A 26123-nucleotide genomic window follows, 5' to 3' on the forward strand; every position below is an offset into this window, starting at 1 on the left:
CAGCTGACGGGGATCTCTGGGCCGAGGTCCGCAAAGGCGCCAGAGCCGCGGGCGGAGGGGCAGCGCAGCCCCTGCACTTGCGCCGCTGGCCCGGGCCATTCCCCTCAGCGCCGGCACGCGCCTCCCTCCTCACTCGCGGCTGCTCCGCGCGCCGTGCCGAGTAACGGCAGCGGCGCGCGCGCGGGGCCCAGCCAATTGTGGCGGGCGGCGGCGGCGGCGCCGCCAATCCGGGGGCGCGGAGGGGGCGGTGCGGCATTCAAACGCGGTGGCGGCGCACAGAGCAGTTGCTGCGGGGAGGCAGCAGCTCGGTCCTGATCGGGTCCCGGTCTCGTTCGGCGCTCTGGGTGAGTACTGCCCTGAGCGGCTGCTAGAGCGGCCCGCTTTTCCCGGGCGCGTCTCCTCCGGCCTTGGCCGCACTTTTCGCGCTTGTTTCTACCGTCCTGGTGGGCGCAATAACGGCTCTGGCTGGGCCTGCCCGGTGCCCCCGTGTCCCGTTAGCCCGATGTGGCCGCACTGCGGATCTGCTGTGGCTGTCAGTGCACGGCCAGCGCCAGCAGAGTGGGGTCCCTGCGGCGGGAGCGGCTCTGGACGAGGCCTGGGGCTGTCCCAGACCGCCGTGGCCTCCGGAAGGAATAGAGCACCGCGCTGTCCTGTGCAATACCCGTTTGGGCAGCAGCGGCTCTCTCGGGTCATTTCACCTGACTCATTTTTGCTAGCGAGTGAAAATCAAGAGTTGAATGTATAGATGTGCATATGTTTAAATTATCATATAGATAACTAGAATTTTAGCCCTTCCCACCAAAGTCTTCTGCTAGGAATGATTCTGTCTATTTCAGGATTTATGTATCCACAGTCAACTGTGACTGATGTAGAAGTATTCAGCTAGCAAGCACGGCAGGAGACAATAGCAGCTGTGTAAACTTGTCTGGCAGTGGAAGATTGTTTTCATTAAAGAAAGCAAAAATTTGGGATATCAGACTTTGATCTGAGACACAAACAAAAAAAAATGCACTCGTAGAGCATTCTACCTCTCAAACTAGAGTCTTGCAGTGGAATTGCCTTCTTTATGGACTTGCACAAACCTAAATAGCTATAGAAATCTGCCCTGTTCTCTTTCAAGACCCCAAGTAAAAATCTGCTCAGCTCCGGTTTTCCTGCTAAAGGCAAGTGTAACCAAATATATCGTGTAACAGTTTCCATTTCTCTTTTTTTTTCCTCTGCTTTGTACCTTGTTCTGTCTAAGCTTTGCTCTCATTTTGTTTTAGAAATAAAGTTGACCAAGAACTGGAACAAGATGTCATCTGTGCTCCAGAATGTCAAAGCAACAGTGGTGTGGCGGAAACATCAGCTCCTAACTGACCTTAGTGAGAATGAGAGCCCTATGCCTGACAAATTCAAGAGAAGGGCCTTTCTGAGTTCTCTCAATACCATTCGCATGTCTTTAAGAAAACGGGCACCATTAAAGCGAGTAGAGCTGCATTTTCATAAAACCCCAACTAGGGGAAGTCCAGAACCAAGACAGAGGTGCCAAACTCTTCAGACAATCAAAGCAAAATATGCTTTTGGAACAGTGTCCCAGGTATTTTGCCTTTGCACTGGAACATAGAGTTTAGTTTTTGCTTCAACTCCAGCACTAAGATTTCTGAATTCTGTACTGTGTGCTGTATTCCAGAGAGTCCATTCGCACACACTTGCCCAACTTAGTAGTTGTCTCATAGCTACTAACTTTTAAAATTTTAATATTTTTTCTTAAAGTATAGACAGGCAAATTATAGATCTGGCAGAATGGAGGAAGGTGAAAGCATTTTATTTTATTTTATTATGAAATAAGAGCTTTTCCCCTACTGTATTTAATCATATATGGCAGGGCAGCCTTCACACGAAGGAAGCTGGGTAGAGATTGCCATTGCTTGCAAAGAATTCTTACAGAGAAATATGCAGCATGTTGAATTTTTTTCTTTTATTTATTCTCCTGTACCCATACTGTTTACTACCATGTTCTTCATTATAGTTAATCTAAATTTAGACTGACAAAACCTGCTACAAGGTAGCAGGGTAGCAGATTTAAGCTTGCATTTCCCTTTCTTGGGAGACATCAGATTTTTAAATACATGAGGTCTGTGTTGGGGAGCCTGACATTTTCCAGCATAAGAGTGTTACCGCTGAAGATGAATAGATCACACGGACACAGGTCGAGGTGTGGTGAAGAGAAGAGAAAGTTTATTTTTCCCCCTAGGATTTATAGGCTCCTGACCACAGCCAGGGATTGGATGGTCAGGATAACACTTTCTCACTGCACTGGCCATGAGAGATGTCCATCACAAGACGTGTAACAGAAAGAATGTACACATATCTATGTTTACAGTTACTGTCCTGGGAAAGTCTTTAGAAAACTATGTTAGCAAGCTCAGAAGCTGAGTTTTCAGGGCGACATAAGAGCAGCAGGAGCTTTGTTCCAATGCCTGCTCTGAGGTCCTTGATCAGTACCAAGGGATGCAAGCGACTCCTACAATGCAAATGAGTACAGAGGTTAAGATGCATTTATGTTAGTTGAAACCTGATATGAGAATGGAAGCTAGGAATTCAGCCCAAATATTCCTAGTCTTCCTGGTTCCAAACTCGAGGTTACTTGAGTTAATTTAGCCTTACATGTCTAATGCTTCTTTCAGAAAATACAGAAGTCTTGCCAAAGCCCAGTACGCTCAGTGGTGACCTTTCCAGCTGAATCCATCAGCAGAAGCTGTGTGACCAGTTCTACCACAAAAAGAAGTGCTACACCTCAAACACCTTGCTATAAGAGCGTTACTCCAGCAACCAGTTCTAAAGGCACTCCAAGTTCTGGCAAAAGGGCCTTGCTTGGATCAACAAGGGCATCAGAACATAGAGAATGGAGGGATTTCTCATCCTGGCTTGGTAAAAATGCTGTCTCTCTCCGGAGATCCAGAAGAGCAGCAGCACTAAAGAGCCCTTATTCATCACCTGCTCCTTCCAGCAGAAAGATGTAAGTCACATTCTCTTCTAAACCCTTTTTTTCTTTTTTTTTTTTTTTTTCCTTCTCTGATTAGATTATCTGGTAAAGTAAAAGGCAAAGTATGAAGTTTTCTGTCCTATTCCCCTGAAGGTGTGTAGGAATGTGCTGCTTGAATAGTTAAAATAGTTCCAGCTCCCTGTATAGACAGGGACTGAGCTCTGCATAAAGCTGAAACATAGAAAGTAATTTTTTCCTAGAGACATACCTGGGTTCTTTGCTGGTGCTTTTTGGGTGAAGGAAAATGTGCTGTATGTATCTTGCTCCAAGTTAATTGTAACTTTTCCAAAGCTGCTATTTGTAATCCAAAGATACCAGGAATAGCTCTTCTTATGCTGAGTTCTTTATAGAGAGATTCTTGCCTCAAGCAAGATACACAAATTAGATCAAGGGTTGTGAGCTAGGGAAATGCTTCATAATGTGCACATAGGTTTTTCTTTTGGTCAAAGTCACAAGAAAGGTTAAAGGTAGAAGTTGAATCCAAGCCTTATGAATCTGAATCCTGTGGCTGAGTTGGAAGAGAGCTGTTTGGGGGATGAATGGAGCTATGAAGCAGTTGGCCAATGGAATTAAGAGCATAATTGACACCGCCCTAAACTCCTCTGGATAAAGTCTAGAGGTAACAAGAGTGGTACTGCAGGGATGGAGGCCTGAATAGTGTCACCTAGTCAGCCCTGTCCTGTTTGATCTTCAGCAACCACGATTCTGTTTGCAGAGAGTTTGACTGCAAGTTGGAACTGGTCTCTTCAGGGATTTGCCACTTGAAGCGTATCTCCCAAGCATTTGATGATGCCATTGTGAAAGAGGAGAGGTAAATACTGCTAAGTGTGCCTCAACTCTTGGCACAAGTTACCTGCCACCTGAATATAGCCAATTGCAGGCTTAATAGTCCCTGTAATTTAGGATGAGGAATAGTTGCAGAACTTTTTCAGGTGTAATGTAGTATATCCGTTTTTTTCTTCAAGATACCGCGGAAGATTAAATCTGCCGTTGGATTTGCAGCTTCTAAAATCTGTCAGATGCTCTCCTTGTCTTTAGTTTCCTTGTTGTGGAAGTCTGATTTTTAGCAGAAAGAGCCTACTTTTGACCTTGTGTGAGAACAGTACCTCCCTGACTCTTGTCTAAAAGAGGTGCCAATCCAGGCTGGGGAAGGAGGGGGGAAAATTCCAGTGTGCTGACACAGTTACTGATGTCTGCACATCTATTAAAAAAATCCTTTTATTAGGTAGCGTTTTGTTAATGAACAATCCATGGTACTCAGATGAAGAAGCCTCTTATACAACACCTTGGTTAATCCACAAAGGCGTAGGCTGCTGTATTTGTGAAGGTTATATCATTCTGAATTAGCCATATTAAGAAAATAAAAATTAAATCAGAAATCTTGTCACAGGATTATTCCCTAAACTTCTTAATCTCTTAGAACACTTGATGTCAAGCATTCAATAACTAAATGTCAAGCACCTCAAATTCTCTAGAGAGAGTTTAGCATCAAGCACTTTACCTACAAAGAGGTAAGGGCTTAACATCCCAGATAATTGCAAAAATTTGTACCAATGGGACCATGTCTAGATAACTATAAGTCAAAGCTTGTATCAAGTTAATTTTATCATATCCACTGAAAGTTCACTGAATCTCACTCCAAATATTCTCCTATCTGCTAGTGATATGACAGTTTCTCTCATTCATAACTGAAGATAGTAGCAACCAGGTAAAGTAGTTGTTCACTTACCTTGTCTGTGCCTGCATGCATCTGTGGGGAGAAAACCTGCTGTTAAAAGAGAGAAAGGCTTATTATCTCATGCTGCTTTAAGGCAGTATTATGTAGAACCACAGGGTTCTTCCTTCATATTCACCCTGGCTGTCTCTGTTGCAGCAGGTGATTGTGCAGTTGTAAAACTTCACTTCTAAGTTGTGGATTAGGGAGTCTTTGTTGGGTTCACAATGAACTTCTATGCAAACATCAGCTTTTCTCACCCCAGACCAAAAAATGACTAATGTTTTTGTCACTCAAGTTCAGTTCTCATTGGCTACTAATGATCACAAAGCATGAGAGAACCAACCATTATCTTGAGCTGTCTGATTTTACAGCCCTTCTTTTCCATCCCTCGTATTTTCATAGTAGTTGAGTTCATGCTATCACAATTAACAGTAGCTCATAACTGTATTGGTGGCATTTTTAAACGCAGCAATTGTACCCAAATGGATGTGACATAAATATCTTCACCCATTATGTTGGAAGTGATCTTTTTATTAAAGGGAAATGTACATCCTGAATACTGTGTTCTATTTTAGCAACAAAGATAGGTGCAAGGCACTTTGCTGTAACTTTTCAAGAAAAATGAGAGCAGTTTCAAATGCTGGACTGATGTTTTCAGCAGTGATCTGTACTGCTTCCCCAACTTGGTGCAGCGCTCCTGCATGTTTTGATGCATACAATGTGCTCTGTTACTGCCTAGTTGCCTACTGGAATAATTGTGAAATGAACTTTTTTGAAGGTGCCTTTAGTCTTGCATGAGACTGTCTGTTCTGGTATCCAATTGTCATGAATTTTAATGTTAGTGCTCTCTTTTCATTTTTTCATGATGAAGCAAACCTTGATTTCAAGTGATTGTTTCTAGTTCCATGTATTGTTCTAATGTTTTGCATTTTAATGAGTTAGATTATATCACAGGAAATGCTCCTGTTGCTAGTTAAAATATCGCAGGATTTAATTCATGTACTGCCATTTTTGTTCACTGAAGATAACAAAATATTTTCCTGCTAGTGTTTAGAACAGTTACACAGTGAAAGTGTACCAGATCTCTTCCTTTCCCCCATCTGTTTTCCAGCAACTTGTGTGACAATCAGGTAATTAACTCTACTTCATGCTGCTAATGGTAGTCCTGTTGTTTTTCTGCAGGAAACAAGAAATATCAAACTACTACTATCTAATAGCACAAAACTCACAGTCTGTACATCAATCCCTGAAACCATCTCAAGCTATCAGAAGGCAAGCAAAGAAGCTCCATGAAGTGCTTGGTACCTAGACAGAGATGGCTGTAACTATTTTTTCATGTTTCCAAATTTGAGCACGTATGAAGGAGATGTCTGTATAGCACCTGAAAGGCTGCACTCTATATACTCTTAATGAGCTGTTACACTTTTTTTTTTTTTTTTTAATGAAGCAGCTCAGGACTTCCCTTGCTTTCTCTTTTCAAGTAAAGCGTGAATCAAAATGGTACCAACCACAGTGTATCATCTCCTGCTGAGGGAACCACCCTGAAAGTGACTTTCATGAGACAGTAAGAACCTAGAAACTGATGCTGAACTGGCCAGAAAGAATGGCCAAAGCAAGGCCTTATGATAGATTTATGAAGGGTAATTCAAGGTAAGAGTAGTGTTTAAACTGGTATCCAGCAGCCATGAGATTTATCACAAATACTTTCCATGTGAAAAAGATTGGCCTATTATTTTGAAAGCCTAACTTGTTTTTTGTTTTTTTTTTTGTTGCTATTGGCAAACTAGAAGTTATTCATCATGTTAGCTGGAAGTTAATAAAACACTAGTGGCTTCTTTGAGTTCTAAGCAAAACTGTCATTCCAAAGCTCCACTTCTGTGGAGTCACTCATGCCACAAAAATGGAGCCATATTAGGACTCTTACTTCAAGGATTTAAGGATTAGCCTAATTTATCATATCTTAGGTGTTGGGGTCAGAGACGCAAGGTATATACCTTTATCAGTAATGCCTAACTCTGACCCCCAAAAAAGCACTGAGTTTCGCATAGCACCATGGAGAGAACAGGTAGAGTTAAGTAGAAAAGATTGAAAATGTAAATGTGTAAATTAGAAAGCTTCTTAAATCACTGGGTGAATGGGTTGAGGTTTAGAGTTTAAAGTAGTTTAGAGAGCCGAAGACAAGATGGAGGATTTAGGGTGTTGTCCCTTGTCCTTCTTCTTTCTTCATGTTCTTTTCCTAGGGGTTTTTGGGTAGTAGTAGGTGATTGGGTAGAAAATGCCGCAGTGCAGCACACAGGTGTTGGGTCATGGGGTCACTAAGAAAAATAGCTTGGTTGGCATCTGTTAATTGGGTAAATGGACATATAAAAGACCTTGAAGAAGATCTTTGTTAGCCATTTTACCCCTTTTCTATCATAGCGCACATAGCTCCTTGTACCTTGTAATACTGATAAGAAAAACAACTGAGACCTAACGAGAGAAAAAAACGCCTCCCTCTCATCAATCTTCAGTTCAAAGGGAAAAAGAACCCAAATCTAAAAGTCCAGTAATAAGACACTTAGGTAGTTTGGTTCCAGACAAATCAGAGCAACTTTATTTCTTATTGCTGCTTTAGATAGCATCTTAGGAGTTGAGTTAAACATTGCTTTTGTGCTGTATCTGTCTTTTAGTTATACATGAAAATTTGTTACTACAATTTGTTATTACAATTACAAACATACAAAAATAATACAAAACAAATACAAGTTGTCACTACTCTTGAAACTACTGTTATTAATTAGTATCATGGTTAAAGTATTTTGATTATCTATACTTAGCATTTGATACCTGTATTTTGCTTCTAATTACTCTAAAAAAATTATAACATTCATTTGACAAGCATTTTTTGGTAGGTCATTCAGTATAATGAAGTTAAGTCTTTCAAACTAAAGCAAAGATTTCTCAAGTAGAATTCAACACCAGGGCTGTTTTCTATGGTAAGCTTTGTGCAGGCTTCTCCAATTATGTTCACTCTAAAATGAACCTTCAAATGAAAGACTGATTTGTGTTATAAATTTGTATTGTGATATTGGCTTTCACAGATGAATCTTATATGTTAAATACTTTTTAGCTATGTATGTACTTTTTTCTTGCTAACAAGTCTTAAGCTTAAAAGAATTTCCTAGGTACAAGGCAAGGAAACCCCAGAGGGCAAAGACAGTGGGGCCCAAGCTGTTATCAGGAGAAGAACAATAGAGCCCCAACTGTTATGAGCAGAAGATGTGAAGCCCAGCTGCCCTCAAAAGGAAGGATGAGAGGCCTGGACTCTTATCGACCAGTGACCATTTGCAGAAGAAAGGAAACCAAACTCCAAAATAATGCTGACCAGCTAGAATAATGATGACCAGCAAAAAATATGCTGACCAGCAGAAAGTAAAAATTGTACAAAAGCATGATCTAAGAAGGCAGAACCAGGGAGGGGACATGCTTTGAATATGCATTAACCCCTCACAGCAGGGGGGGATAAAAAGAGTGTTCCCAAGATACCAGGTGTGTTCCTGGCAACTCGCCAGGGCACCCGGCCGTTTTAACCCTTTGCTTTATTTCTTTTGTCTCCTAATTGTCTTTTTGTTTATATTAAATTCTTTTTATAATTTATTAAGTGAATCTCATTTTTAAGATTTGGGAATCTGCTCTACTTGATAAATTTAGGATGTGTATGTGACCTAGTAGTTCCAGTGTTACTAAAATTTTAATGGTATCAGATAAAAATATGAAAAGCATTAAATTATGATGTATATATAAGTATTGATTTTAAACTTGCTCACAATTTTTCTTTTTTTTTCTTGTCAAATTAAACCATTTTAAAACATTGAAACAGTTACTGAGGCCTGGAAACATGAATGTTGCAGTGTGTTTCTTGTTAATACTATGTTCTGTTATTACCTAAGTTGATGGTTTGGTCCAAATGAGACCCTCCCACCCCACGTTGTCAATCTACCCTGAGTCTCCTGTCAATCTGTCTTAGGCCCACTGCATGCTTGGAATTCCACTTCGGAAATCCCCTAAACTTCGACACTTGATTAGTCCATGTGACCCAACTTTCCTCCCCCTACCTCCCTCACTGGATGATGATTTTGTGAGCCCTGCCTTTTACCCTCCCCAGGATATCTCTGATTAGCTGATGCTTTGTACCCTCCCTTTGAACCGCCTCCCTATTTCAGCTGTTGCACGCTTGCATTTTCTGTCTTTTGCCCCCAAGATTCCCCAGAGCAACAAATCCTCTGTTATCCCATGCAAAAGACCTCCCTCTCATCCTTCTCTCCTCAGAGTGCAGACTGACAGCCAAAAGCCGTAGAGCGAGTGCTCTAATCACACCTGGGGTCATCCTGCTCCTGGGGTGTGACCCAGTCCTGTGCAGGCCGGAGTGATAGAGCCAGATCAGCTCTGGTGAGATGCGATACATGAAAGCAACCCTTCCAGCCTGAAGACTTCTAGAGTTTCAGATGACAAAGAACTTAGCTTATGTTATTTCTTGATGTAGTGTTTGTATGTGTTTTGTGGGCTGATTTTAGGGTTTTTTTAACAACTTTTTTATATGAAGTATAGAAAAGTATAGTATATCCAAGTTATTTTGCATGTCCTGAAACTAGTCCTATAAAGCTTCCACAAAGATGTTGTCTCATTAGTGAAACGACTTTTTCTGTGACTTTTGAAAAGAAAGGAGGGTTAGAATTTTTTGGAAGTTGACCTCCAATCTAGGTATTACTTCAGACAGATCAAACAGCCTTTACTTATAATGTTTTCACCAGTTACTTGGACATGTACAATCATGATCCAATATCTATCAAATTACTGGTAACAAAAATCAGTGACAGTGTTTGTTTAAAGGCAAGGAAGATTTTATTTAAGTGGCTAAGATTTTAAAAACCAGCTCACATCAAAATCTATAGCAGTTGTAGAAATCTTACTCCTTATTTCATAGTAAGAAATTCATTATTGTACATTTTTGAATCTTTACAATGCAGCCATAAGAAATATAAACATTTGTCACCAGATAGAACCTTCTCACTGACAATATTTAAAAGTAAGCACTTAATAAAACTATAGACTGAAAGAACACCTACAATTTCAAGTTTCCTTGTGTGAATTCAATTGTAAAGGGACTGCCCCTTTTCTCCCCCACAAATAGAAAAACAAGTTATGCATAAGACTTGGGGTTCTGTGAGAGAACTGCCATTCTGGGCTGTACACCAGGCATCCAGGAATAACCCTACCTTTCAAACTCGCTATCTGTAAATCATGCTTCAGTGTTGCAATCTCTGGTATACCATCTCCCAGCACATCACAGTAAACCTGCCTCTCTCTTTTCCCCCCTCCTAGGTTCTATACATCCGTACAAAAGACAAATCATCTGTCAAATTTATCTTCCCCAATCCCGCAAAATTCCATTCAGTTTCAAGGACAGGTTACTGAGATTAATACAAGTAAATTACAAGTAATTACTTGTTAAGTAAACAGTAATAATCCCTGTCTGTTGGGCTTGACCTAAAATGAGTGAAAGAGCCAACACATTACTTCAATTCCAGAGCCCCTGGATTCTAGCTGTTCCAGGCCATATTTCTGAAAAACAGATCTTTTCATCCAGAAAAATGTGCTTCTACTTCCATTTTTTAGGGGGGTTCTGAAGTTAGCCTCATCTGTAGGAACGTATAGTCAGTCACCTTGAGTGACTAAACATCATGGAATTCTTAATTACCTTGACAAACCCACAATTTCTGCTTAAGCTCTGAACAGACCATGAGGAATCATTGCTCTTAGAGAAGCTGAGAAGGTAGGCTGGAAAGTTTTGTGCTTATAGGAATTCTATGGTCTACTAGCTCCAGATGAGGATGAAAGTGCCGCTTTCTCCCCTGCATGCCTGACATGAACAAGTCAGTGCAGAGATCCTGAGTTCAGATACCACATGTCAATCTCTAACCAGAAAAATTATGAAATTGTGGTGCATAATCCTCATCTCTCTATTATCAAGCCAATGAGTTTACCAAATAGATGTCCATGCTTCAGTCATCAAGTCCTATGATAATATACTCGCTTTTCTGCAGCCTAGATGGCAAGAGGGGAAAAAAACCTGGGGAAAACCCTACTTGTTCAGTAACAACTGTTTGACCTACAAATTTTAAAGTGTAAAAATAGCTACTGGTTCCAGGTATTATTTTAAATGCTTATTAAAAAAACCCAAAACCTTTCAGCAGATTTAAAACAGAAAATGATATGAAAGAAGGAAAAAAAAATATTTTTACCTTTCTAAATTTATTCCATGAAAGACATTATGATACTATAGATCTAAATATTAAGGATTTGTTAAATGCATATATGAGTAGTGTCCTGGCTAAAGAAAGACTGCAATGCATAAACAGGACAACTTGCTCACTAGTAATGGCAAACAAAGGCTACTTTGCAGAATAGTGGAGCTTCTGAAAGGAATGTCATTCCCTTCATAGATCAGGGTGTGCAATTTTTTTTCTATAGTTCACTGGTAGTTCCACTTCTACATAACCAGTGAAAGTTTTGGCTGTTTGGAAGTAACTTCCCTAGGTATTAGAGGAAAAAGGGAAGTAATCTGTATAAACTAAGACTACTTTAATGTAAACAAATAAATACGACAGTTCTCATGGAACCCCAATGAATAAGAATTACCAGTACTTTGTTGTTTTTACACCTAACAGAATTTTATGCTGAATAGATACAAACCATGCCACAAAACTAAACAGAAATACTTTGGTCACACAAAAATCTATTCCAAGAGCATTACTGTACGCAAACAAAAATGTTATAGTTATTCAAAATAAGCAGATTTGGATTAACATCACAATTCAATTCTGCAACCTATACAATGATATCTTGTTCCAAACCTACCTAGCTAGACAACAAAATTAAACAGACAGCTGTTGCTGTGCTTGAGTTGGTTTTGTTCTTTTTTTTTAATGTATATTGGTTACAAATTTGCTGGGAAAGCAGAACCAAAACTTAAGTGTCTTCCAGTAGCTATACACACATACACAGAGACAAAACCAAAACACCACAGTTGTGAAAGTGTGTTTTCACAATATCTCAAATAACTCTACCACTGCTATTAATCACAGCCATTTTTTTACAGTAATTTAAAATTAATCCATATCAACTGGACAAAGAAGTAAATACTTCCAGTTGTATCTTACTTGCACTGTAGCCTTAGCACCCCCTGGACTAACAATTTTGTGTTTTACAATTTTATTTATGCTTCCTCCATCCAGCACGTTAAAAGAATGTGCTTTTCTGTTACACACTGGAGGCACTAAACTGATGGTGCTGAAACAACTGACGAGTCTAATGTATGTTCTGTGGGCACACTCACCTGACTTTTCTGTCCCTTTCCCTTCTGTGCATGTTAAAACACCTTCATAGTTTGTATAGTTTAAGTAAGTGCTGATTGCACAGAAACTGTAGCAGTGAGAACTTGCAATCAAGATGACTCTAGGATCAAACTTACCCTCAGCGAATGGCCTGCCTAGGGGACTGATCTTCCATGAAAACACAAGTAGAAATGAAGTCCAACTGCAAGCTGAATGCCTGTGAATGACTGGATTCAGTTTCATGTGGACAAAGTGTGTAGCTAAAATGCCTGTATCACTATTTTGCCAAAATGCACAGCTGGAGCGTGTGATCACAAGATAAACCATTCTAGCCCTGAGCACTCAGCAGTGCTGGAATTATGCAAATGCTATATAAGCTCTCATATATTGCAAAACAAAGTTAGGGACAATATTTTCAGCTTTAATTTAATACCATTTGTAGAAACTTTGGACTTGTTACCACACTAAATCATACACATACACGTGCATGTGCACACACACACACACACACACACACTCACACTCACACATTGTTTTACTGCTACTATCTCCTAATATTCTTAAGGGAAGCCAGCACAGTGACTACTGTAAAGGTGACCTGGCTATTAATAGAAATACACAAAATCAGAGTCTTCATGACATGAAACCCTGTAAAATGACATTATGTCTCCAAGAGTAAAAGACAGCCCTTTATAATCTAGGAGATTTTTCTAACTTTGTACTCAGACACTATTTCCTTCAACACAGTCACAGAATTACACACAGATCCCTCTTTTGAAAGGAAGTAGATCTTTCTACTACGGCAATTTATAACAAAAAAATAGGTTTTCAAGTCTCTTGGGCAATAGAGGTAGATGGCTAAAGCAACAGTAGCTTTGAACAAGAATAGCAATTACTGTCAGGAGACATTCTACACAACACCCAATGCTTAAAAAGAACTTTTTGATCAGTCAATATTTTAGACCCCTCAGCAAACTTAAAATTTTCCTAGTAAGTTACTCTCTCACAAGCCTTCCATTCCCATATGAGAATTAATACATGCTGAGAGAGAACATGGAATAATTCCTCCAATTTCATGGGTTCAAGAACTATGGTAGTACTGGGAAAGCATTTGTAAAGACTGCTTCAATGCAGCCTGCAAACTATCTTTCATTTAGCTTTTGTAGCAACAAAGCACAAAACCCTAGCCCCTTGTAATGTACTTACCTGCTCCCAAAGAGTGTTTTCTATCAAACCTTTTACTATCTGTCCTTAATCTTCAGTAGAGGTTACCCCTTCCCTTAAAGGAAGCATTAGAGGAAAAAAAAAAAACAAAACCAACTACTGATGTGCCAGACATATTTCAGGAAGTTTGAAATAAGTAACTGACAATCTTGCCAAGTAATGCCTGAAAATGTAAATCAAAGGTCTCCACTTATAAGCTATTTTTTTACCTCTTAAGGCTAAAGCCACACTCCTATGCCCTTCTAAAAGCCCACTAAAACTTCAGGGTTAACAGGGAGTATAGACTTTACTTCTGCGCTGTCTTAATAGTTTTCCATTGCATTTCTTGTTTTATATGTTAACTTCCAAAATCATTAACCAACTTGGTGAGAGACTCTTTCTGGTCTAGCAAAACCTGAAAGGGTGATGGAGAGGCACAACATCCTCTCCACCCCAACTCCCTGAAATAAAAAACAAACAACAAACCTTGTGACTTCAAGTTTTCTCAGTGTCAATACTATGCTTTTAATGCTAAAAAAAAGAGGTTTTTCTAACGTGCACTTGTAAGGTTGCAGGTTTTAAAATCAATTCTGTCATTGACCTTCTCTTAATGAATTCCCATCAAAGTATCTGCATGAAGAATCTGCAAACTGCTACTATGTTAAAGTAACTATAATGCCTTGGAAACATTACTACTTAGGGAAAATGTCACGCATTTTACTTCTAGTAAGTCTATTGAAATATCAGAGAAATATTTAAATCAGTAGAAAAATGTCTGTTTGGCACCTGCTTTTTCACATGTTCATGCTTTGAACCTCAAATTCTATAATTCTGAATGCTATAGATTGTCTTAATACAGCTGGTTGCTGTGAAGCATGAGAAGGTAAACAATTTATCAATTTACTTACTTTTTTTTTCCCCTCCAGTGTAAAGATTCTAGTTAGAATAATTAAAAAAAGTAATTGCTCTGAAGTTTGCAGATCCCTTAGTAAAACAGTTCCGTTTAACTTGCCTTTAGGATCTGACTCTCGGACTGAGATCATCAGAGCCATCATCTTTGGAGTACTCCACACATTTCTGCACAGTTACCAAGTTTCACAAACAATGTGATCTTTGTACAGTTGCACACTACTTTGTTTACAACAACATGAACTGTGTTCAAACTGTGGCAGACACATTTATTTTTAACATGAAGTTTTTATGTTTGGTTCACAAGTGAAGTTCTCTCGTTTATTTGTCCAGCACCTCACACAAATATGAGTGCCCAGGTTGGAGTCTGTTTACCAACACTGTAGGCTGAAAGGAAACCTTGGGTTTAAGGCATCCAGAAAGCATCTTGTTGTACAAGTCCTAACCACCCCACTCCAGCTCCCACTGCTGCTTCCCTTTATCGCTTTTACTGAAAAGTGAAGTGGAAACAGACATGACTACTTAATGTTTAAAGTGTAAACATTCTCTGTAACCTACAGGGCCTACCCTTTATACTGTTTTGGGTGCAGCTAATTAGCTGATACCATAATCCTTCTGAGTAAAATCAGTATATTTTACTCTTATTGCACATATTATATCTGTTAAAAAAAAAAAATAACCTGTTGCTATGATGATAAACTTGTGATAGTTCTAGATTTTTTTAAACTTCCCCAATAAACATGATAAGAGGAAGATACTGGAAGTGCCCCACTTGGTGTAAGAAGGCAGATTTCAGAACAGGGAAGACTCCAAAGTACAAATTCCTGTCTACTTCTCTAAGTTTGGAGCTGCCTAAATACTATCTTTGAGGCATGCCTACAAGATTAATGGGGTGCACCCAAGATCTATATTCCCAATCCTCCTAGGGAATAGATTCAAATTTGTGAACTCCACCTCGAACCCAAGCAATGGAAGGCAAATGCCTGTCATGATCTTTGTCTGATTCAGGCTGGCTCTGAGCACGCTCTGGCTTGGGGTTTGCAGAAGGCGGGTCAGGTTGCTGCACAGACATAGTCCTGCGGAGGTGGTTTCTCTTGCGCAAAAATTCAGGTTGCGAGTGGAGGCCAAAGCTGCCTTTTCTCAAGATCATCCGAGAGTTGTTCTTTTTCGGTCGTGAATGGAGATTGAATTCCAGTGAGGCCAAGTGGGCTGCATAACCTTCACTGAGGAACTGAAACAGGAAGAAAAGAAAGGGAATGAGAAATTACTGCTGCCTTGACCTATGAGCGCTATGAAGAGTTAAGCTTTGATCACTGTCATCCCAGTTAGACATCTACAGAGTACTACTACTCTTCTTGCCTCACGTTTCTTTCAAGTGACCCACTCTATTTTGTTGTTCAAAAATATGCAATGCATGCACTTGTATATACAACATGCAACCACTTGATTCTCTTTACTATTCACCCAGAAAATGCCTCATTTGTAACCCAAACTGCCTTTCTTTGAAATACTGTTGCTGCTTTGTATGTGTGAGTTTGCACATGCATTCACTTGCATACATTTCCTTGTCTTCCCTAGGACTTCCTGACTGAATAGCAGGAGTTACTTACTTGGCACTGTGCCTGGTATTTCTTTGTGGATCGTCCAACTATGTAGATCTGGGATGGCGACAGAGCCAAGACACTGTACACAGAAATATCCTTCATGGAACCATATGCAGCACAGATTTTGATGTGGCACTGAAACAAACATTATTTCCAAAGTGAACGCACTATTGAAAACCATGCTACTACAAGGCTAACACTTCATTTGCAATAAAGCAGCATATGAGTTCATTGTTAACAATTTCAATCTGTAAACCACAGAAAGCTAAATCTTTAGCTTTAAAGAAAGGCACAGAAAGCTGCCTACATGTGAGTAAGAACTACAGCTATGTGCACAGGAAAGAACAAGCAGATAATTTACATATTTGTCATAACTGGAGTTCCTTTTGGACATTTTATCAGCTTTCCTTGCTCTTTAAAAAGTGAGAAAAGAAATGAGGAATGGCAAAAAGACTTTGTGATGTTCAGTAAGACTTACTGTTCTGAAAGAAGGGAGATCTCTACTGAATGACATTCTCTGAAAAGAGGTTTTAAGGCTATAAATAGGTTTCTAGTACCTCTTGCATGAGATTCCGGAGAAAAATAGTCTTTTGTCGCAGTGGGTCATGAACAAGTCCATCTGAGAAGAATATCATCCCTTGTGGGAAATTGTGTTGGGACAACCACGAAACCACACGCTGTTTTTGCATATCTGGACGGCCAGTGATATAGATAATCAGATATCCCAGGTCCTGCCAATGTCTGTCAGAAGAAGCAGTGAAATAAGTGCAGAAAGACAAACAACACTCACAGGTAAGGTCAGCACCTTTTCTCAGACCAGTTAGAAGTCAGATGCACTTCAACTTTCCACTTCAACAAGTGGAAAGGAGCATACCTAAGTCGCTGCTCCAAATCAAGAAACTAAGTAATAATGTCTACACCTTGCAGGAGATGGAGGAAAGCAAGAGACATTCTTATACAAAATATTATCTAAAATATGAGAGCCATTTAAAAGTATATACTTAGAATAAACCTTGCAACACATAGGTACTTCTACTCTTGAAATTTTTAATAAGTTTTCCTGCCATTTCAGCTATAAGGAATGGAAACCCTTGAAAGTGACATTTTTACATTCCCATGCAAGTTCCAAAATAAGAACTGCCTTTTCCCATCCAGTGCAACACTAACAGACCTGCAAGAATTGATTAAAAGGCCTTTTAATTTTTCCTCCAAAAAACATTCTTTCACTCCTGGTACTTGGTATTTTTGAAGTACAAATATGTCCTTTTTTGAAATTAGTGAAACACAAAATACACATGGAATCACTATTAATTCACTGCACACACTTCAAGATCACATTCCCAAGAAACAACTTTTTATCTTTAGGCACCTTAAACTACAAATTTCAACATCATCCACAGCATTCTAATATTACCCTGAAATTCAGGCAGATGTGCTGTGCAAGAAAATATAGAAATTTCTCTGCGGAGAATCTGAGCCCTTATAAAATTGCTGTCTGTTTAGTGTAACAACCTTTTTCCTTCCTACTGTGTTCAAGCAGAAAGTCGGAGATTTGAAGTGCTCAAATTTCATTTACCTGACAACATCAACAGCCCCCGCTCGGACTTTGGGGTCACTTCCCATAATTGAAACACTTGCCGCAAAGGAACCATCAATGCTGAATACAACACACTCCATTCCTCGGGGCAGTACAGTCAGGTAACTTGCAGCACTGGTCTGGTCCCCTCTGGAGAGTCAAAGCAATAAATGAATTTAAAAAGCAAAATGTCAGAAGGTATTTTTCTGCATGTTCTAATTAAGATATGAAATTAGATCTGTCTGGACCTACAGCTTTAAAACTCAATGTCAAATATGGCTTCTGCTTTCAGTCTTACATAGGACAATTGAAACTTACACTGATGCCTTAAGTTTTAGCTCTCATATTTTTCAGATTCTGCGCTGCCCAGGTGTGTAGTTTTGAGCTTCATATTAAATGTTAGTGAGCTCTCTTCACAGAGTAGGTAGACAAAACAATTCCTTTTCTAGCTGGATGCCAAGGACAATTGTTAAAAGTTTCAGGCCCAAAAGCATAAACAACAGTGGACTGAAGAGAGGAAATAAGAATGACAGGACTTCATAACCTCAAGCTGCAATTGGACAATTAACCCCAATATGAAGATGGACCAAAACTTATAAAAAACTTATAAAAGTGTGAAACCTCGTGTCCAGACTTCCATTTTGTGACCATTTTGGGTCCATCTTGCATATAACCCTGACCAGGCTCTTGTACTACCCAACGTGTATCCTTTAAAGCCTTTCAATAAATACCTACTTTATTCTTACCCTGTCTAGCCTCTGTTCTAGGTCAGCCTTCTCAAAGCATCAACACTTTTAGGAAATAGTTTCCAAAAAGAAGTTTGGAAGTTTATCTTAATAAGAATCACATACATACAAATAACTGAAATAATTAGAAAAAAACAGCTTGAAGTACTCAAACTACTACTCAAACCTTATCCATAAGCTTAACAGTTAGGGTAGTAGGTTAGGTTAGTTGGTAATATGAGCATTAATGACCCTCTATCCTTGTAAATTACAGGGAATTGCTGGGAATACCAGTTGAGAAAAGTAAAAAACAACAACAAAAGCAACAAACAAATAAAAACAACCAACCAACCAACCAAAAACAACCAACCAAAAAACAATGCAGTCATACATCACTCTTCTCATGGAAAGATGTGAAAAACATTTCCTTATGATGTATTTTCCCCAAGAGAATTGGATGTTAAAAAATGAACAAATGACAAGCATATCCAAAGCTCTTCCTATACCACCACATGTTCCCTAAAACCTGTAATGTGAAGATCACATTTATGTACGGTGATGAAGATACAATATGTGCTCACAGCCTAATGAACAAAGACAGGACAATTAATTTTGTTCCTCTTTGAAACTTAGTCCTGCACTCTAAAGCTTCACTTTTTAATATAATTTTATTTGCGTATCAGTAGCTCTATTTTCTTGAATTGATTGCCTTTTTTTATTAAACTGAGATAAAACATTTTCTCCTCCTCAAGCAGCACTACACAGGATTGTAAGCTGACTTTGGAATTTATTAACTGGTGGATAACAACACATTCTATTTCAGCTAAGTTCACCTCATTGATTTAATCTCCCAAGCAGGGATTCAAATGAACTTTTTACTCGGTTTTGAAGTTCTGTCCTGATCACAACAACCCATCACAGCTTTAGTTCCAGCTTGGAGTTATTACCTGACCACCATTTTGATGGGATACACACCAACTCTCAGTCTCTTCTGTTCAGGTATATTGTAGGATATTCGTCCACTGCTGTTGGAGATCTCTGTGTCAAAATACACCCACCTACCCGAAGATGGCTCAGTCATTACGAAGATATCCACCTGCAAAACCAACAAAACAATAGTCTAGTGAGATAGTCAACAAAACATCCCCCATTTACAAGGCCTGTCAAGCCTTGATAATATTATTGTCCCCAACCATGGCTGGTAGTAAAAGCTTACAAGGAAGATTGAAGGAACTTCATGACTCAGTAAGAACTTCAAAGAGAGTCCTCTCAATAAGCAAATGCTTCCTAATATACATTACAAGAGTTTATTGCCTTCATAATTTATTGTCTTCATAATTTAAAACACTGATTTTAGTACTGTATGTGTCAAACATAGGTATAGAGGTAAGAAATTTGGGAGGAACCCTAAACTACGAAAAAGAATTTTCTCTTGCATGACTATATTACCTTTTTACACACTAAACCTACAAAATTTCATCTGGTTATTTACATGAAATCTTTATCAAATCATAACCTCGCCTACAACCAAAACACTTCAAATTATCAAAAGATTTCATCCATGTGGTTTTCTTCAACTGAAATATTTAATCAAAATCAACATAAAGGATAGTAAATATTTTGCTGGACCTGAAACAGGCCAAGTAAAACCTCCACACTTCAGTTTTGCCCTCAGCTCAGCAGCATTGCTCTCTTAATTTGCACAGAAACTCTTACAACCTCAGTGAATATGAAAAAAATGTGTTTACTTGATGATTGGCTTTATTAGCTGTAAGCCTGTCTTCTGCAGGCAGCTTTAGGAATGACAGTTTCAGCTGTGTCACATTACTACTAATTTCTAAAACTAATCTTTACATGCCCAAGTGTAAGATACAGCAACCACCTAGCCTCTAAAATGCCTATTCATTTATCTAGTTATTTTACCTGGGTAGGATGATACATTATTTGCTTTCAGTGCTTTATCAACTACTATAAAATTATTTCTCCTTCTTCCTCAGAAAGTTAATTGTCTCCAGTAGGTGGTACAGATGGATGGTTCAGAAACCACTGCACAGCGTACTCACCACTAACCAAAGGAGACAGCCATAATCAGGTAAGAGAGAAGAGAGCTCAGAAAAAGGTCAGCTATCGGGAAAGCCCACTTTATAGCATACTTCTGCTGAAGTAGTAGGGGGCTCCCCTCACATATTTCCCCTCACTGTAAGGCTTTCTCTGACACTATACATGTGTGCTACATTCAACAACTGTTTCTAGTAGAACTAAGAAAATTGATTACTTGGACTTCACCTTTTCACCTGTTAAAGCCACCATGTCCAGAGGTCCATACATAAAGCGCCCGACTAGTACCTGAGGACCATCTTCTGCTGCAATGACGTCATTAGCTCGGTGATTAGCAGTCACATTCTGAAATAAGAGCGGAAAATGGGAAGAGTACTGTTTGTTTTTGTCACGAGGCTGCTGTCTCTGTTTTGTTATCAGCAGGAACACAGAAACACAGTCCTGGACAGTATGTCTGATGTACATCAAGTGCACTGCATTTCCATATCAGCTGGAGCCTGATTTCCACTAATGGTGGGTTCCTGAATAGACCTTCTAGAAAGAGTGCTCAAGATGACCAAGTATGAGAGAACATGTAAGGAAAGCCAATTCTTTTTTTCACTGTAAGTGGTGCCATGGAGCCACATCATTATGTGCAGGGCACATGCATTTTAACTAACATTACTAACTGACTTAGCACCTGAAGACAGGAGGAAATATTTTTGCTTGGCTTATGGATTTGTCTAGCATAAAAGAAACCTCTTTGCAAAATGGAAACTTAGGGCCTGTCTGTTATTTAAAGAAAGAAATATACTTTCTCACAACATGATGTGATAAACCAAGACAAAATTGCTCATATTCCCTAACTGTTAATCTGCCTGCCTCTGGATTAAGTTAGCAGTTTTCAGCTCTTTAGTGATATTCAGTTATGTAAACTCTTACTCAAACTCCATTTAAATTTCTGTCAAACCCATGTTCCATATCTGCCACATATATTCGGAGTTAAATTTACCCTCAATTTGACATGTGTCCTTTTGCGTAGCCATTTTTCTCGTGGATTGGATGGACTTAGTGTTTCTGGATCCAGGTTGTCATTTTCCTTGAAATTTACATTTTCATACCTCATCACCTGAAATTATATTAATATTTTAATAAATAGTGTGTGGCCTGTGGAGTCTTGGTACTTGGCAAAGAAAGAGAAATTACACTGCTGTCCTAGTTGAGTGACACTGCAGAGCCAAAAGAACAATGGAAGTAGAGAAAAGTAAAGCCATATGTTCACATTAACTGCAAAGATAAAGAAACTGCTTTCACTTTGTTAGTCAAAACTTAATCTCAAATACATATTGAACAGCTTTTTCATTTGCAACAGAGCCTGCACATTCCTCCAGAGAAAATGGTGAAAACATTAGGATGGTATCAAGTGACAGTCACATTGTCTTGATTATGGTCTGCAAAGTCAGTAAAGTAGCTTAAAACCACAGAAGCATTTTTTAATGTCCTTTATGTGGCAGATGCCAGACTCCCGAGTTCATCTGTATTGATTTTCTACACATCTACTCAGAGAGAAAGTTTCTTATCCCGTTTGGGTATTACTACTGCAGTAGGTGATAGGCAGGGACCCACAAGGACCCACTGAAGTCCAGCTTGTGAAAATGCAGAACCCTATTATGTCACACACATTCTTACAACTTAAATATCATACACTTACTGAGAAACTTGCACGTCCAACTCAGATTTCAGGACACAACCCACAGAATTCAGAATCTGTGTGTGAGTTATGCCACATTTCAATTGGAACCAGAAGCCCTGTCTCACTGAAATCTGTGGGTTGTACCTGAAATCACAAATAGCTATTTTGAATGAGGAATATGTTAGCAAATTTTTCAAGTTCAACAGCTGGTTTTCTGTGCTGAAGTTTTACACTCTCAGTGCCCTTGCTAGAAGAGTGGTCTAGAACCACTTTAAAAGATATCTTTTAAGAAATCCCTTTAGTAAAATCATGCTGCAATCAGAGTCAGCAAAGCAGATGGTTTGCAACAAATCACAGTAATGTTGAGAAGTAATCATGGTTTTTAACAAATTGGCATAAATTCTATTCATTAGAGATAATGTGCAGGCAAGGCAATATATGCACCCACAGGGCATTCAGGAGCCATTAGTCCTAATCTTAACCTGCAACACGGGCAGAAGATCCAGACTGTGCTGGAGCTAACCACTCTTTTTTGTAGTGCTATAAGCTCACATACTGCTTTACAGACATGTTCTAAATGCTTGAAAGGCCTATTCAATTCTAAAAGCTGTAATGCACATACAAAGCTAAGAAAGTCTCCTGTAAAGGAGAGACTTGACTTTCTTATGAAAGCAGTACTTTCAAACTGGTTTACTATCAGATGTATGCTAGTAATTTGATACTTAATAGGGAGATATATAATTATGTAAGGCTGGAGATAGCCTATTCCTTCAAAAACAGGATGAAATTCATATATAATAATACATGGTTAAACTGATATGGGGCATGGGACAGGTGAGGTATGCATAAAAGTGCAATATTACTGGTCAAAAACTCAGCTATGCTAATGGTGGGCTCACTGTCCCCTTTACTTCTCCAATAAATCCAGATTTGTCACTCCTACATGAATTTGTATGTGATGCATTTAGCCATCTAACTGATGTAAAGATTACAAGACTGACCCTTGGAAAATGCAATTAACAATCACAAGGTTATCTATTGCAGAGAGAAAAAAAAAAAAAAAAGTATCAATTACCTGTCTTAGGATGAAGGCCACAACGTCTGTTGATTCCCAGTAGCTGGCATGAAAGAGATGTGGCAGGGCCACCGTTGGAAAGGCTGTCAGCACATCTGGACAATACAAGGCATAATCTATTCGTTTTGTTCCCCACCACTTTGCAGTAACTACAAAAAAATGAAACAAAATAGCAAAACATTTCTATATCAATAAATTTCTTGCTGTCTTTGTTTTTAAGCTAGATAATGGAATTAAGTCTTCTGCTTTCTTAATCTTGACATTTTGAGTCTGTTAAAGGTATCTGTCATTCATGAAAGTACTGTTTTTACTGACTGCATCATCACTTAACTGCCTGCCACCTAAATAGTTCTTCTGCGTCCAAGTTTTGGGAAGCAGAAATCACCTCACCATGGTCCCCACTGCTTTCCAGTCCACGGAAAATGTACAGTGAAAGACTAGTACTTTTATGATCAAGTTATAGGATAAGAATTGCAAATGCCTCCCCAACAGCAAAGCAAATATTGAGATAGATAGATAGATAGATAGATAGATAGATAGATAGATAGATAGATAGATAGATAGATAGACAGACAGACATATGACTGTCGCCTACAGCAGGAAAATATAATGTTTTATAGAATTTTGAGTAACAAATCTTATCTACCTATACTGCTTCATACCTGGAACATGATCATAAATCCCTGTTGGTTTGCAACTCTTGTAGCTACTTATAAGTGGCACCTTAATATAAAACTCTGACTTCTTTTCTAGTATGTTTTTTATCTAATTACAAAGAGAAAAGGAAGATAACTTGTGTTATGTAAAATTGCAGAAACTTGGGCTATTCTCATTCTTCCCAAATTCCAAGCAGATATCTTTTCTTTTCATAATCAATTTTTTCACAGAAACAATGTGAAGGGAAAGGCTATTGCCATATCCAACAGCACATGGCACCAGGCTTCACTCACTGTTGGTGAGGCATGCTGATGGCAAACTTTCATTTGACCCGGAGTTTTCACTGTTTGTACTGCCCAAGCTCAACTTTCTTGTTTTCCCTTGCGGTTGATCAGGACTACTTGGAGATCCAGGATTCTCCTGAGAGAAAGGTATGTTCAAAGAGCTATTCTCAAGGAACAGACCACTGTGATTGTGGAGAGCATCACCTGCAGGTTACAAAAATGAAAATAACATTAAAAAGAAAGAATGCACACCATGGTTTTGAAACTAGTGTTTGTGTGTATTATCTTATTTATTCATTTATTTTAAAATACAGGGCTAATGAGCATTTTCCTGAATAATATCACATTTAATGGCCATGGATGAAACTTCCTTCTTTACAGAGAGAACAGCATGACACAGCATGACTATATGGAGAAAGGACACACCCTACTGCCATGAATGTGCAATGGTAGCTGAGTGCTTTTGGCCAGGATCTTCCTAACTGGGTAGTGATGCTGGGATGCTATTTTACTTCACACTCAACCCTACCCATTTTAAAGTAATTTCCTGAGAAGAATTACACAGCTCTGGGAGTCTGTGATACTTCTCTGTTCCTCTTTCTGACATGAGCAAAATGTAATTTTTTGTGCAACACGAAAAAAGTCAAAGATACTTCATGACTATGTGATTTTACTTAATTTTCTATAAAGTCAAAAAAGCACAATTCCTTCTATTAGCATCTTGCTCATCCACTCCTTTCTCTTTCTTCCCCAGAAATCAATCTATTTCTGGTTTTTTTCCTGTATTCAAATCTTTAGTACCAACATAACTATTGTTTAGTAACTCACCTAGGAGTAAAGCAATCAAGACTTCTTAGTGGTCTGATTTGTTGTAGTAGATATCTACAACAAACTAACCACAAGTGACCAAAAGAAATAGTGGTCAACTAATTGTAAAAATAAATTGTTTAAAATGATAGTCAATGACATGGAATTTTCCAAGTGACTCTTCAACTAGAAAAGTGGTATCACCCTCCTAAAGAGGTATAAACTCCTCTTTAACACATCTACTATCACAAACCTCATGTATAAGAATAATCTTTTCCTAGTAATCTTCTTCATTCCACACTTACTGTATGTCTGTACTAACTCAGTCCCAGATGACTTTTTTTTAGCATACCAGCACATTGCTATTTCAAATTCTCTTGAGCTGTGTAAGAAGAGAACACTTAAGAGAACAACACGCAATGAGAGCTATGAAAACAGGCACTGTACCTAACTGCTGAGATCTTCCATCCCCTAGTGGGTAACTCTGGTACCGTGGGACATTGAATGGAGGAAGAAGATGGAATTTTTTCTCCAACAATGGTTCAAGTCTGCAGGCAGAGGGGTCAGCAGAGTGAAAGAAGCTGTACACTTGGCTGCAGGCTGGTCGGACCTGGCATACTTGGATGAGAATGAGACAGAAAAAGAGAGGTCAGTACTGCTGCTTTACAATTTTCAAGGAGTCTGTACAGAAACATAGTTAATACGGTCTTCTGCAACCTCCAGATTAGCACACATCTGGCCAAAAGAAATGTAACTAAATTGTTTCCTATTTCATATGCAAGGAACACTTCACTGCACAGGAGTTTACAAAGACATCACAATCTGAGATGCAGGCACGTAGGAAATGTGGAGAGCAGCAGAAGAGAAACAGATAGAAGCAAGGAAGGAAAAAGAAGTTAAAAATCTTGTAAACATATTATTGAGCATTATAGCTGTGATGCTTAGCACTTCAAATATTTACCAGCAAAATGGTCTGATGGGCTTGTGACATCCAGGCAACTTAAACCTAGGGGACAGCAGAACTTCCCTTTTATTATAAAAAACTGATTCCAACAAAACAAATACATAAACACGTCTGAATTTTACCCGTCACATTTTCAGGTAGCTTTCTACATTTCATTTCAGTAAAGAGGACACCTGACTCTTCTCAACTAATTTCCAACTGTCTGCATAGTAACTTTCAATTTGCCTGTTTTACTCTCAGCTGTGTCACAATTATCACTTTAAAATGGGATTCTTTTATCATATGCACCTCTAAAGGCTAATAATGCTTCAAGTAGACACTGCTCACCTCAGAATGTGTTTGAAAGGCCCATCAGTTGAGCTGCTCTCAAAGTATACTCCTTTGCAGGATACCAGAGGAAGGATGGAAGTGAGAGCTAATTTGAAGAAAATAGTTTAAAATACTAGTAATTAACATGAAATTTTCCTGTTG

At 38.9% G+C, this 26123-nt stretch overlaps 2 protein-coding genes across 5 annotated transcripts in view; one reads left to right on the forward strand and one right to left on the reverse strand.

Moving 5' to 3' along the window:
* Positions 1-299: 299 nt before the first annotated feature.
* On the forward strand, positions 300-6036 carry PIMREG (PICALM interacting mitotic regulator). The gene is made up of 6 exons (XM_058854496.1): positions 300-344; positions 1266-1579; positions 2670-3001; positions 3744-3839; positions 4690-4736; positions 5928-6036. Exons 2-5 carry the CDS (start codon positions 1295-1297, stop codon positions 4718-4720), a joined length of 744 nt encoding a protein of 247 aa, XP_058710479.1. The 5' UTR covers positions 300-344; positions 1266-1294; the 3' UTR covers positions 4721-4736; positions 5928-6036.
* A 3571-nt stretch (positions 6037-9607) lies between these two features.
* PITPNM3 (PITPNM family member 3) overlaps positions 9608-26123 on the reverse strand; it is a 53483-nt gene continuing 36967 nt past the window's right edge. For all 4 annotated transcript variants that reach the window (XM_058854201.1, XM_058854202.1, XM_058854204.1 and 1 more), the window contains 10 exons: positions 25136-25306; positions 23891-24085; positions 22941-23089; positions 21185-21301; positions 20422-20538; positions 19083-19231; positions 17411-17560; positions 16392-16575; positions 15841-15969; positions 9608-15461 (listed from right to left, as the gene is read on the reverse strand). In XM_058854201.1, the coding sequence (XP_058710184.1) occupies positions 15153-15461; positions 15841-15969; positions 16392-16575; positions 17411-17560; positions 19083-19231; positions 20422-20538; positions 21185-21301; positions 22941-23089; positions 23891-24085; positions 25136-25306 (1670 nt within the window). In that variant the 3' untranslated portion in view covers positions 9608-15152. The remainder of the gene's footprint in view (positions 15462-15840; positions 15970-16391; positions 16576-17410; positions 17561-19082; positions 19232-20421; positions 20539-21184; positions 21302-22940; positions 23090-23890; positions 24086-25135; positions 25307-26123) is intronic.

Source organism: Poecile atricapillus, chromosome 21, assembly GCF_030490865.1.
Source record: "Poecile atricapillus isolate bPoeAtr1 chromosome 21, bPoeAtr1.hap1, whole genome shotgun sequence".
Taxonomy (NCBI): domain Eukaryota; kingdom Metazoa; phylum Chordata; class Aves; order Passeriformes; family Paridae; genus Poecile; species Poecile atricapillus.

Excerpts from the sequence above, each read along its gene's own strand:
- PIMREG (XM_058854496.1), top strand. The coding sequence starts at position 1,295 with ATGTCATCTGTGCTCCAGAATGTCAAAGCAACAGTGGTGTGGCGGAAA. Across the intron at positions 1,580-2,669 it reads CTTTTGGAACAGTGTCCCAG|AAAATACAGAAGTCTTGCCA; the intron begins GTATTTTGCCTT and ends TGCTTCTTTCAG. Across the intron at positions 3,002-3,743 it reads GCTCCTTCCAGCAGAAAGAT|AGAGTTTGACTGCAAGTTGG; the intron begins GTAAGTCACATT and ends TTCTGTTTGCAG.